This window comes from Martes martes (assembly GCF_963455335.1).
Source record: "Martes martes genome assembly, chromosome: X".
NCBI classification, from domain to species: Eukaryota; Metazoa; Chordata; class Mammalia; order Carnivora; family Mustelidae; genus Martes; species Martes martes.
The window spans coordinates 56,647,195-56,660,639 of NC_137897.1; the positions used below are offsets into that span (position 1 = coordinate 56,647,195).

At 45.5% G+C, this 13,445-nt stretch overlaps 1 protein-coding gene across 4 annotated transcripts; it reads left to right on the forward strand.

Annotated features, from left to right (window-relative positions):
* The first annotated feature begins 259 nt into the window (after window positions 1-259).
* On the forward strand, window positions 260-9,164 carry PIN4 (peptidylprolyl cis/trans isomerase, NIMA-interacting 4). 4 transcript variants are annotated; one of them, XM_080794753.1, is made up of 4 exons: window positions 260-382; window positions 2,701-2,774; window positions 8,015-8,134; window positions 8,758-9,164. In XM_080794753.1, the coding sequence occupies exons 1-4, from the start codon at window positions 340-342 to the stop codon at window positions 8,914-8,916; spliced, it is 396 nt and encodes a 131-aa protein (XP_080650879.1). In that variant the 5' UTR covers window positions 260-339; the 3' UTR covers window positions 8,917-9,164. The 4 variants fall into 4 exon arrangements, with proteins under 4 accessions (XP_080650879.1, XP_080650880.1, XP_080650881.1 ...); XM_080794754.1 differs by having other exon boundaries at window positions 305-358; XM_080794755.1 differs by having other exon boundaries at window positions 307-419.
* The last annotated feature ends 4,281 nt before the right edge of the window (window positions 9,165-13,445 follow it).

The following is a 13,445-nucleotide window of genomic DNA, read 5'->3' on the forward strand; positions in this document are numbered from 1 at the left end:
AGCATGGGAGCTGGCGCAAATAAGTGCGTGCGACAGAAGAAACAACAACAACAAAAAAACCCGCATAGGCGGGGTTTCCCGCCCCTGCTCTACCTTTGGCTCCGCCCCCGCCCCCCCACCGAACGACCCAAACTTCTTATTGGTCAGCCATCTTCAGCTCCCCTGGTCCGAGGGTCCAAGGACCGGGTCTGCCCCAGAATATGCCTGCTTCCAGGGCCGCAGCAAAAACGGTCCGTTTGGGTGCCGTTTTCAGGCATGTGTTCCGGACATGCTCATGGGGCCTGAAGGGGCTTTGTGCGGCAAACGAAGCCTTTGAGGGTTCTGCCGCAAGTTCCGAAGATGCCGCCCAAGGGAAAAAGTGGTTCCGGGAAAGGGGGGAAAGGTAGAGCGGCCGGAGCAACCAGAGAGAATGGGGTCGGGTGAGGAGGAGGTCGCAGACCGGCGACCTCCGGGGTCCGGGACGGGGGCAGCTGGTGGCCAGTGACTAGAGGAGGGTTTACCGGGAAGTGAGAAGTTGGAGGCAATCAGTGCGGACTTCTTTGGAAAGCCTTAATTGAAAAAAGCATAAAAATTAGGTGGTAGATAGGAGAGGACAGAGGATGAAAAGAAAGTTCTATTTGTTTCTTCAGAATGGAGAAAACCTGAGAGAGAAGCTGACGTGAAGGATCCAGTAGAGTTAGGGAGGTAAGGGTTCAGAGGAGTGAGATTTGAGAAAATAGGGTCCAGGACAGAGGTGGAGAAGTTGACCTTTGAATAGGAGAAGGGTCACGTTATGCTTGAGGTCATAGGGAAGGAGACGAGGATGGGCGTGGTGGTAAAAACTGGGGCTGAAGTGGGGGTGGAGTTGGTAGGGTATCATGATTAATGGCCTCAATTTCTTATTAAAGTGGAAGGCAAGAGTAATTTTGAAAACTGAGGGGCAGGGACTGAGTGGAGGTCTTGAGAGTGGTAAAGGTTTGGAGTGGCCATTGGGGGTGATGGGAAAGGGAACAAAACATTAGTAAAAGGATCAGCCCTCAAGGCTGAGAGCCCAAGGTTGGAAGCCCATGAATCTGTAGAAGACACAATCTACACAGTCATGATTTGCCTAGTAACCAGCAACTGGCATAATATAGGATTGAAAAGAGCTAGATTGAGCCTTGAGCCAAGGTTGAGGGTTTGTTGGACAATAATAGAATAGCAAAACAAGGTAATTAAGGGTGCCAGTGGAAACACAAATGATCAAGCGTGGGGTCCAGAAATTTCATAGTCTAGGAGAACATAGCAGGATAAAGGTACAGAAGTGGGGGGTGGTTTCTGTGAAGCCCAAGAGCCAGGGTTGTGGGAGTAAGGCATGAGAAGACCGGAAGAACATGAAGTTGTAGCCAGCGACTGAACTATTAGTTTTTGGTGGCATGGTTCCATCGTGTGCCCTTGGGAGCAGGTGGCCCAGTGTAGAAGGCATGGACATTCAGGAGGGAGGTCCAAAAGTGTGAAGAAAGGCTGTTGGATGGTTCCTCAGCATAGGTGGTGAGGTCATTCAAGGTGATGACGAAAGTGAGGGTGGAAAGGAATCCTGAAACTGCTGCCAGAATCCTCAGTCGGAGGGAGTGAGGTGGCAGTCAGATGGCAGCATCCGGCAGGGGAGAGGATGGGATGACCGGAAGCCATCATCGTTCAAGAGTGAACATACAGCAAACCCACTTAAAAGTTTGGTGTAGTAAAACTCCTTTGGCAGTAAGATGTTCTTAGGTGTTTGGTGGTTGGTGTTTTGGGTTTTCAGTTTAGTTGGATATTGAACAACTGTTGTGTGCCAGGTACTTTGCTAGGCATTGGAGATACTCAGACAAGGAACATGGAGTCTCTTGATTAAAAACTTTTCAGTGGCTCCCTTTTCTAGGATAAATTCCAGGTTCCTTAGTAGGATTCATAGGCCCACGTTGCCCCAGCTCTCAGCCCCCTCCCCTGGACGAATATCATAACGCTCCCACCTCAGATTGGGCTTCATCCGTAGTTTCTGACACGTCCCACATTGTTCCACCACCCTGTGTTGTCTCCTCATCCTTGTCCTTTCTTCCTTTGGTCAGCTTCTGCTCATCCAGAAAACCTTCCCTGAGTGACTGAAATGGCCCTCTATGCTTCTACAGCCTTCTGTCCATAGATCGTAGGTCATTCTCCTAAAGTGATCTGTTTACATGTGTCTTCCCCAGTAGACTATGAGGTCCGTGAAGGAAGGTACCGTGGCTTGTTCATCTTTGTATCCCCAGTGTCTGGAACTTAGTAGTTATTTACGAAATGTTTATTGAACTGAACATTTAATCCAGCAATAGTTCTTATGAACATCAGCCCCTAACAGTAAGTACGCTGCTGTGAACACAGAAGTTGGCTTATTCGACATCTTACAAGAGCTCAGGGATTTGCTTAGTGGGTAGGATTTCAAATTGGGTCCAGAGAATCTGGACCGGGCTTTTGGCACTCTTGTTCACCCATCAGCACATTCACTTGTCTATCCCTTTCCCATGAAGGGTTTCTGTAAGGCATACATTTCTTATTTTAAGAGAGGTGAGTCACAGACGAATTCAGCCTCATGTAGTAGGGTGTCTGGCAAAGGGCCCTTTTGAAGTGTGGTGCTATGACAGATTATCGGCTCCTATTGTCTTGGCTCTTTGTGTAAGTATCGAGATGCATTTTAAATGAGTACCTGTGATCTCTTCTCTAAAGGGGGAGCAGCCTCTGGGAGTGACAGTTCTGACAAGAAGGCTCAGGGTCCCAAAGGTGGTGGCAGTGCAGTAAAGGTAAGTCACTCGTTCCTTTTTTTTAATGTTAAATATCAATAACATATATACACATGTTACTTTGGAACCCAGGAAAGGAAAAAGACAGTATGCTGAACTCATTCTAAGAGGCTAGCCTAATACGGCTATAGGATCAACATAACATAAAATTGGAAGATAGGGACCAGTCTCACGTATGCAAGGTAATTCCTTTTAAGCGTTTTCTCAAACATCCCACATTTCTTCATACTTTGTATTGTTTCTTGAAATGTACACTTCATACATTTTAAGAAATGATAGAGTATTAACAACAACAATTAAGTACCCTTAATACATATCAAGAAACAATACAAAGTACGAAGAAAATAAGTAAGTGAATGACCTGTCTCTCTGAAGAAAATGATATTTTGTAAAACCAAGGGCTTAGATAAACAGGCAAAGGCGCAGGTCTCCTTAGATACCTCCCCCACGGGTAAGCTACAGGCCAGGGCCCTGACCGTGAAAACCGGGGTGGGAGAATAATCACAAATCATTACTTGAAGTACTTGACGCCATCCCAGAGGAGTGTCTGCCCTGGGAAAATACAGTCTGTGGACAACCATGCTGCTTTGTGCTATGCAACAAGGCAGTATCCATATTTCTGTCAGTATATGGGATCCTGTACTTGGGTTTATTCACTCAGTAAGGATTTATTGACAACCGCCTGTCCACCAAGCAGTGTCCAAAGTTCTGGGTATGTGTAAAAACAGGAGGTAAGAGACGGTTTCTGTTGTCACACTGCAGCTGGAGCAGTGAGGTAAGGAATACATTTCGTTGCTGCGCAGTAAGTGCTGTAGTGCATTTACATCCTATAAATCCAGCCAGATGTGCAGCCAGAGAGAGGGAATATAGTGTGAGCCATTCTACCTACTTTTCTACTGTGTGAACCAGGGGTAGAGATGGGAGACGTGAATCTGCTTTTCCATAGTTGATCTCTGGTCTCATATGAGCATCCAGTTATGTGAAGTGGGATTCTGGCATCTGAAGGTAGGTTTTCATGAAGCATGTTCCCTAAAAACCAACCAAGTACTTCATCTGGTTTTCAGCTGAAGAAGTGGTCATTGTTGCCATGGGTTGGAGAGACAGACTCTGTTGGGTTTAATGAGGGCTGATGTGTTGGTGTCCAGTAGGGCATCTTCATAAGAGATGTCATAGGGTAATTTTAGCCATGTGCAGTTTTCACCTCACATGCTGACTTTTCCAAGTACCTGGCCTAGAGATTGCTCCACTGCATATGAGTTTCAAGAGGTTCCTTGCCCTTTCTGGAAAAACAAAGTAAGTTCAGTGTGGCTGTACATGAGGTATGTGGAAAGAAGTGACATGTAATCAGAGCTAAATTCTCTTGTTAATAACGGACAATTTTAGACTCACCGTTGTTAAAACAAAACAAAACAAAAAGCTGTGTACCTTTTACCCTCTTTCCCCAATGGTGGCATCCTACGTCAGACTCTAGAAGAATAGTACAACCAGGAGATTGACATTGATGCAGTAAAGATACTGAACATTTCCATCACCCCAAGGATCCTTCTTGTTGCCCTTTGATAGCCATGCCCACGTCCCTCGCCTGCCTTCCCTCCATCCTTCACCCCCGACAGCAACTAATTGTTCTCCTTTCTGTAATTTTGTAATTTCACGAATGTTCCATGAATGGAGTGATGCAGTATGTAACCCTCCGGCTTTTTCTGCTGTCAGTGTAATCCTCTGGAGAGCTCTTTCAAGTTGTTTTATGTACCAGTAGTCTGTTCCTTTCTATGGCTGTGTAGTGTGCCATATGATGTAGTGTGCCAGATTATATGGAACGGATGTGCCATATGTTTAACTGTTCACCTGCCAGAGGACATCTGGGTTGTTTCCAGTGTTTGTAAAGGTCCCAGCCGGGAGGGGACCCTGGAATCCTCCCGCCTTTCAGGGGCTATGCTCCTTCCACATCCTGCCCTTCTGCTTTCAGCCCCCTTCTGAGCCCACACCCTGCGCTTTGTCTGTAGAGCTGTCCAGATTCTGAAATCCACCCGCTGAACAGCTTCCTCCTTTCCCTGCACTTCCTGCCTCCCCCAATCTTGTTCTGTACTTCTCTGCATGCAGACCTCAAGCCCTCAAGCCCACCTATTCTCCCCCACCTTCTCCCCGGCTTCGTGTCTGTTGTCCAAGCCCTGTGTCCTGTGAGCTGGAAATTAGATCAGAGAGCTTGACCACTGGGTCTGGGAGCCCCGATTCTTTTTCCTTGTGGTCATCTGCTGCATCCACCTGCCAGACTACAACTTGGGATCAGTCCAGTGGTCTGCTTCCTTTACCTTTAAGCCCAGAGGTGCTGGACCCTGCCAGAGTCTCACACAGGCTCGGGAATTGGGACCCCCCCATTCCTGGTCTCTGACCTTCGCTAGGCCCCCAGTACTGTGAAGTGATCCTTTGCCGCTCACCTGCAGCCGCCCACTACCCTGCTCTAGTCAGTCAGCAGATAACCGTCCAGTGGTTCTGAACCACCAGTGTACGTCAGATTCCCCTAGACAGCTTCTAAAACTACCAGTGCCTGGGGTCCCACCCCAGACCGGCTGCCTCAGAATCTCCAGGGGGTGGGGCCTGGACCTTGATGGATTTTTTAGCAGTGCTGAGGATGGTTCTGACGTGCTGCCGGGATTGAGAAACACCGATCAATCTCACAGGATTGGTGTGAGGAATTCACGCGAGAACGCACAGAAAGTGCTTCGCGCAGTACCCAGCAAATACTAACTTGTAAATATTGTTAAATTTTCACACAAAAATGGAAACCAGACCTGTCGTCAGGAACTCAGTGGCCTTCCAGCCCCCTCCCAACAGAGTTCTCTTCACCCACACCTCCCTCTGCTGTCTTCTCAGCTTTTTTCCTCTAAGGCCAGTGAATTTTCAAGCAGTTCTCTGAATGCCACACAGGCTCCTTCATTAGCTCCACGCTCTTTTGTTGCTATGTCTTAAGCCTTTCTCTCTTTACTGCATCTTTCCCTTTGTTCTGAGATTATGCCCAGGGACCTTTAAAATAGATACATGTCTGTGACCTTTCTCTCCTAAGAGCTCTTTCTCCTTTTCTGACTTTGCTGGGGGAGACTGCCCCCCCCCCTCCTCCCATTACTTCCTGCGTCTGCCTGCCACAGTCTGGCTTCTGCACTTTCTGCTCTTCTGACACTGCTTTTGCTAAAGTCATCAATCACTCAGTGCTAAATTGATTTACTTCTTCCCTGATCACTCCGCAGCATTGAAGCCTGTTGGCCATTTCCTTCTTGAAACTGTCTTTTGTGGGGCGCCTGGGTGGCTCAGCAGGTTAAGCTTTTGCCTTCAGATCAGGATCCCAGGGGCCTGGGATCGAGCCCCGCATCGGGCTCCCTACTCAGCGGGGAGCCTGCTTCTCCCAGTCTCTCTTCCCGCCCCTCCCCCTGCTTGTGCTCTCTCACTTTCAAATAAACAGATAAATACATAAAATTTGAAAAAAGAGGGGCGCCTGGGTGGCTCAGTAGGTTAAGCCTCTGCCTTCAGCTCGGGTCATGATCTCAGGGTCCTGGGATCGAGCCCCACGTTGGGCTCTCTGCTCAGCAGGGAGCCTGCTTCCCCATCTCTCTCTGCCTGCCTCTCTGCCTACTTGTGATCTCTCTGTCAAATAAATAAATAAATTCTTTAAAAAAATTTTTGAAAAAAGAAAGGAACTGTCTTTTGCCTTGGTTGTGTTAACATGCCTTTCCTGCCCATCTGGCCTTTCCTTTGTGCTTTGCTTTATTGAGCATCTTTCTTGGCTTATGGCTTAAATGTCCATATTCTCCAAGGATGTCTTTAGCTTGCCGTTTCTCCTCTTCTCATTGTGTGTAGCCTCCCTGGGTCGTCTCCTCACCTCCCGTAGCGTCCACATACTACCTCCACACTGATCACTTCCAGGTCCTCTCTAGGGGTTGGCTGTCTCCAAGATGCTGTCCTCCACAGTTGCCAGTCACTCAGTCACATTGCAGAGCCCGCAGGTACTACGGACTCGATATGTCTAATCTGTCAGGCTGTCCAGACCATAGTACTTGTTTATTCGTTTGTGACATGTTGGGTAGTATCCCTTCTCTGTGATCATCAATGCTGTCATTCAGTGTCCAGCAACTGAACCAACCAGAAGGTTGCTTTGCGAGTATGGAACCATAAAGAGGGAGGCATTCTCAAAGTGGTTGTAGCTAGGCCAAGCTGAGGTCTGCTGAACCATCCTTGTTTCCCAACACGTATCTCTCTAGTGTCCAGACTGTCCCTGTCTTCCTGGGACAGTGCTGGGCACATTCTATAGAAGTCTGCCTCTCTGAGCCCTGCCTTTTGACAGATTGTTTCCTGTGTAGCTCCTCCAGTCAGGAAGTACTCCTTTGAGCCTAGAATCCCCTTGCCCCAATTTTAGGAGTCGGACCCTGAGGCCAACCATGATTTGCTTGTCTCTGCATTTATAAGGGAGATACCTCTATCCCCCAACCCAGTGTATCATTTACAGTAGGAAACCATGGATTGTGTTTGAATGAGAAATTGGGAATCCTGCAGAACAGCTCCCTTGACAAAATCATTTCTAAAGATAGAGTGGTTTGTTTTTTTTTTAAAAAAAACAACATGGCTTTATGTAAACATGGGTCAAATTTAAATACTTCTGTAGGGTTGAGTATTGTTAATCAACATACAATTCTTTTTCAAAGTGCCAAATTGTGAGGCTTTATACATTGGACCTCTTTTGGTAAAAAAGGATTTCCTAGTGGGTTTTTTAATGTCTTCCCCCACTCTGATGAAGTAATGGCTAACCTTTATTGAGTACTAACTGCATTATCTCAGTCTTCACTACCCTTTGAGAACACGAAGGAACTATTATTATCTTGGGGCACAAACAGGGAAACACTTGGAGGTTTAAGAAGATGCCTACAATCATACAGCAGAGCTGGGATTTGACTCAAGGGCCCAAGCTTTCAACCCTTACATCTCTTCCTGTTACCATTGAAGTACATGGTAAAGATGGGAGCTTTCCCCAGCCCAGTGCCCACTTACCATCTCAGTCAGAGTTCCGAGATAGTGTTTTGACGTGAGAAATGGGTTTGCGGCTGTCACCCAACTGAGCAGACTGCCAGGATTCTGTTGCCGTGAACCTGATGTGTGTTTTCGCTAATATGGGTAATCCAGACATGACTGCTGTACTTTGAGAAAGGGAATCATTTGGGTCTCCCAGACTATGTGAACATACTTTCTCCTTGCAGGTCAGACACATTCTGTGTGAAAAACATGGGAAAATCATGGAAGCCATGGAAAAGTTAAAGTCTGGAATGAGATTCAATGAAGTGGCCACACAGTATAGTGAAGATAAAGCCAGGCAAGGGGTATGGTGCTGTTGTCATTTAAAATGATCTCTCCCTGGGGCGCCTGGGTGGCACAGTCACTTAAGCATCTGACTCTTGGTTTCAGCTCCGGTCGTGATCTCGGGGTCCTGGGATCGAGCCCCGCGTCAGGCTCTGTGCTTAGTGCAGAGTCTGCTTGAGATTCTCCCTCTGCCCCTCCTGCTTGTGCGTGCTCTCTCTCTCTCAAATAAATCAATCAATCTTGAAAAAAAAAATCTCTCCCCCATGGAGGATACACAGCAGTAGGGATTATTTATGTTCTGCCATTAATTTTAGCCATATTTTGGCTTAAAGTTCTTAAAAAGTTCTTAAAAAGAAATGTGCGACTTGTGAACAGTTGTGTACAGGTCACCTGTGTCTAAAACTAGGCATTACCAAACGGGCACAGCTAACAGACACCCAGCGACATTGTGAGTGCGTATTGTGTTTAGTCCGGGGTTGGATCTCTTCCACCTATTTGTCCTTGGTGAGCCCACTTCTTTGCAGTCCAGGTGAATGAACCTAGGAACCTTATTCGTTTTGGGAAATTCTCAAGCTACGGTAGTACAGTAGAACTGTTTCCTCTTTGGGGCCACCTGACCTCACATATCTTTTGGGTTTTTCAGGGCGACTTGGGTTGGATGACCAGAGGTTCCATGGTGGGACCATTTCAAGAAGCAGCATTTGCCTTGCCTGTAAGTGGGCTGGATAAGCCTGTGTTTACAGACCCTCCAGTTAAGACAAAATTTGGATATCATATTATTATGGTTGAAGGGAGAAAATAAAATTGTACAAAAGACTGAATGTGTTTTATACGTTCTGTTTGTTTCTTTAAAAGGTGTTGAGTAGGGGCGCCTGGGTGGCTCAGTGGGTTAAAGCCTCTGCCTTCAGCTCAGGTCATGATCCCAGAGTCCTGGGATCGAGCCCTGCATCGGGCTCTCTGCTCGACAGGGAGCTTGCTTCCCTTCCCCTCTCTCTGCCTGCCTCTCTACTTGTAACCTCTGTCTGTCAAATAAATAAATAAAATCTTTTTAAAAAAGTGTTGAGTAATCCTTGTATTTTATGAACTCTGTCATTTTGGCTTTGTAGGCACTAAACAGGTGCAGAAGGGTTAGTGTACACTGTAGCAGGTGTTCTCACAGGGGCGCCTGGCTGGCTCAGTCGGTAGAAATGTGACTCTTGATCTCAGGGTTGTGACTTCGAGCCCCACACTGAGCATAGAGTTTACTTAATAATTAAAAAAAAAAAAAAAGATGAGTCAAGCAGACTTCTTTTAACCCGTAGTCTCTTCCTTCCCACAACTACTCTCTCTTGGTTCTCAGTATATCCCATAAGTTAATTTAAAAACCATCTCTAGGGGTGCCTGGGTGGCTCAGTGGGTTAAGGCGTCTGCCTTCTGCTCAGGTCATGATCTCAGGGTCCTGGGATCGAGCCCTGCATTGCGCTCTCTGCTCAGTGGGGAGCCTGCTTCCCCCCTCTCTACCTACTTGTGATCTCTCTCTGTCAAATAAATGGATGAATCTTCAAAAAAAAAAACAAAACATCCCTAGGGGAGCCAAATACTAGTTCACACTATTCACACATTGAGTTGGACATCAAATAGATGGATTAGCATATGAAAATCAAAATAAGTTCCTAGATACTTGTTTTCTGTTAGCCAACTTGGATTTGCCAGGACAGTGATTCGCTCCATTGTCTTAATACTATACACTATATAATGGCCATTCAATATGAACTCTTTTATTTATTTAATTTTTTAAAAGATTTTATTTATTTATTTGAGAGAGAGCACACAAGCAGCGGGGAGAGGAAGAAGCTGGCTCCCTGCTGAGCTGGGAGCCCGACGCAGGGCTCGATCCCAGGACCCCAGGATCATGACCTGACCCAAAGGCAGATGCTTAATCAACTGAGCCATCCAGGCGCCCCTGAATTTTTTATTTTTAAAGATTTTATTTATTTATTTGACAGAGATCACAAGTAGGCAGAGAGGCAGGCAGAGAGAGAGGGGGAAGCAGGCTCCCTGCTGAGCAGAGAGCCCGATGCGGGGCTCGAGCCCAGGACCCCAGGACCATGACCTGAGCTGAAGCAGAGGCTTTAACCTACTGAGCCACCCAGGTGCCCCTGAACTCTTTTTTTTTTTTTAATGAGCTCTTCTTTTTTAAAAATTTTTTATTAAATTTAGTTCAGTTAACATAGTATACTAGTTTCAGGGGTAGGGTGTAGTGACTGACTCATCAGTTGCATGTAACACCCAGGGCTCATTCCATCACGTGCCCTCCTTAATGCCCACCACCTACTAACCCCATCATCCTACCCTCCTCCCCTGCAGCAATTCTCAATTTGTTTCCCATAGTTAAGAGTCTCTTATGGTTTGCCTCCCTCTCTGCTTTTATCTTACTTTTTCCTCCCCTTCCCCTGTTTTTCTTAAATTCCACATATGAGTGAAATCATTATGAAATCTTTTTAAATAAACCTTTCCTGAAGGAAAAAGCAATCAGTTCTACCAGTTGTTTGTACTAGACTAAGCAGCCAGTGTTCTGTGTATCTGCATTTTTAAATTTTACAGTGCCATATTTATGACCTACAAAAGAGTACAAGTAATATTATAAATACTAGACTGCTTCAAAAATAAAATTTTGCCAGGGGTGCTTGTGTGGCTGTCAGTCAAGCATCCGGCTCTTGATCTCAGCTGAGATCTCAGTCTCAGGGTCCTGAGTTCAAGCCCTGTGTTAGGCTCCACACTAGCCTACCTAAAAAAATTAATAAATAAAAATAAAACTTTTTAAGTAAGATAAAACTTGACCAATACCACATGTGATTCTTAACAGTGATTTGTGTTTTTTAAAGATTTATTTATTTGACAGACAGAGATCACAAGTAGGCAGAGAGGCAGGCAGAGAGAGGGGGAAGCAGGCTCCCTGCTGAGCAGAGAGCCCGATTTGGGGCTTGATCCCAGGACCCTGAGCCAAAGGCAGAGGCTTAACCCACTGAGCCACCCAGGTGCCCCAACAGTGATTCTTTTAACACACTGTTCTCGTTCAGCTGCATTTGACATGTAAGTTTCTAATTTTAGAGGAGTTTCTGAGCATCTCCAGGTTATACCTCTGTGAGATTTTCCCCACTGAGCAGACTAACAAACAGATGCCCCAGTCCCTGAGTACAGATAAACCGGTATGATACTGAGACATGTTCAAAATAGTAGGCATAAGATGAAATAGTTTTAAAAACCCCATTCAAAACCGTGTCTCTAAATAAGGGCCATAAATTCTGAAATCCTTATATGCATGAGACACGATCTAGTTGGCATCCTTTTCTCAGGACTTGGTTTACCCAGGATACTAAGTGAATGCCTTTTGCGTAGGTGTCACTGACAAAAAGAAGCCAGAGTGCTGGAAAGGTAAAGTAGAAAAAGCAAACTAATTTGTGGCATGGAGAAAGAAAGCAGTTATAGCTAGCTTGTGAGGAAGTAGAGCAGGAATGGGTCTCTGACAGCAAGCAAACCCTTGGGAAGTTAACTTTGAACTGGCAACTAAAGTTCTAAAACATGCATTCAATCCTGCTTTGAAACTGCGTCTTTTTCATTAAGTTCAATGCTTAATGAACCAACTTCATTCAGGGTAAAATAATTGCAAATTAAATCCAAAATGTGATCCTGCTTTTTACCTGTGAGATTGGCAAAGTTCAAAACATTTAACATATTGTTGGCAAGGGCATGAGGGAATAGGTATTTGTGTTGTAGAAATGTGCATCATAACTTCTGTGGAGAACAATTTGGCAATACCTATCAAAATTATAAATACACCCCCTGACCCAGAAACTCCATTGCTAAGAATTTATCCTGTAGGTATAATCATATGTATAAAAGGTACAAGGATATTCATCAAGTGTCTGTTGGAAATAAACTGAAGATCCATGAATAAATGATAAATGATATACCCATTCAATAAGATATACAGCTGTGTTAAAAATTAACAACTATTGACGCAGAACAGGGTGTACAGTATACTATCATTTGGGTAAAAACATATATATACATATGTGTACTTGTGCTTGTCCATACATAGTGGGCCCTTGGGAGTGGCAATCCAGAACTGGGGGGCTGGGGTAGGTAAGAGACTTTATCTTATACCCTTGGATCAGGGCTCTTCATCTGTTTTGTGCCATGGAGCCCTTAGGCAGTTTGCCCAAGTGTGTGGATCCCTTCTCAGAAAGTTGCTTTTGAATAAAGTAGGGGCGCCTGAGGGGCTCAGTTGGTTAAGTGTCTGCCTTTGGCTCAGGTCATGATCTCAGAGTCCTGGGATCAAGCCCCCCATCAGGCTTGCTGCTCAGCAGGGATCCTGCTTCTCTCTCTGCCTGCCACTCCTCCTGCTTGTGCTCTGTCAAATAAGTAAAATCTTAAAAAAAAAATGAACAAAGTAAAATACGTAGGATTACAAAAGATTATACTGAATTATACTGAAACAGTAATCTAAACACAGTTCACCCTTGAACACAGATTTGAACTGTGTGGATCCACTTATACAGATTGGTTTTTTTTTAATATTTTACTTATTCATTTGAGAGGGAGAACTAGAGAGAGCATCAGAGGCAGAGGGAGAGGCAGATTCCCCACTGGGCAGGGAGCCCGACATGGGGCCCGATCTCAGGACCCTGAGATAGTGACCCGAGCCAAAGGCAGACGCTTAACCATCTGAGCCACCCAGGTGCCCCGTTTGTTTGTTTGTTTTCTGATAAACATAGTATAGTACTATAAATGTATTTTCCTTATGACTTCCTTAACTTTTTCTCTAGCTTACTTTATTGTAGGAACATAGTATATAATACAGATAACATGAAAAATACATTATTCAACTGTTTATGTTATCAGTAAGGCTTGCGGTCAACAGTAGGCTACTAGTAATTTTTGAGGCGTCAAAAGTATGTAGGGGCGCCTGGGTGGCTCAGTGGGTTAAAGCCTCTGCTTTCGGCTCGGGTCATGATCCCAGGGTCCTGGGATCGAGCCCCGCATTAGGCTCTCTGCTCAGCAGAGAGCCTGCTTCCTCCTCTCTCTCTGCCTGCCTCTCTGCCTACTTGTGATCTCTGTCAAATAAATAAATAAAATCTTTAAAAAAAAAAAAAGTTGTATGTAGGGGCACCTAGGTGGCTCAGTGGGTTAAGCCTTTGCCTTCAGCTCAGGTCATGATCCCAGGGTCCTGGGATCAAGCCCCGCATCGGGCTCTCTGCTCCACAGGGGGCCTGCTTCCCCCTCTCTCTCTGCCTGCCTCTCTGCCTACTTGTGATCTCTGTCAAATAAATAAATAAAATCTTTTTATTA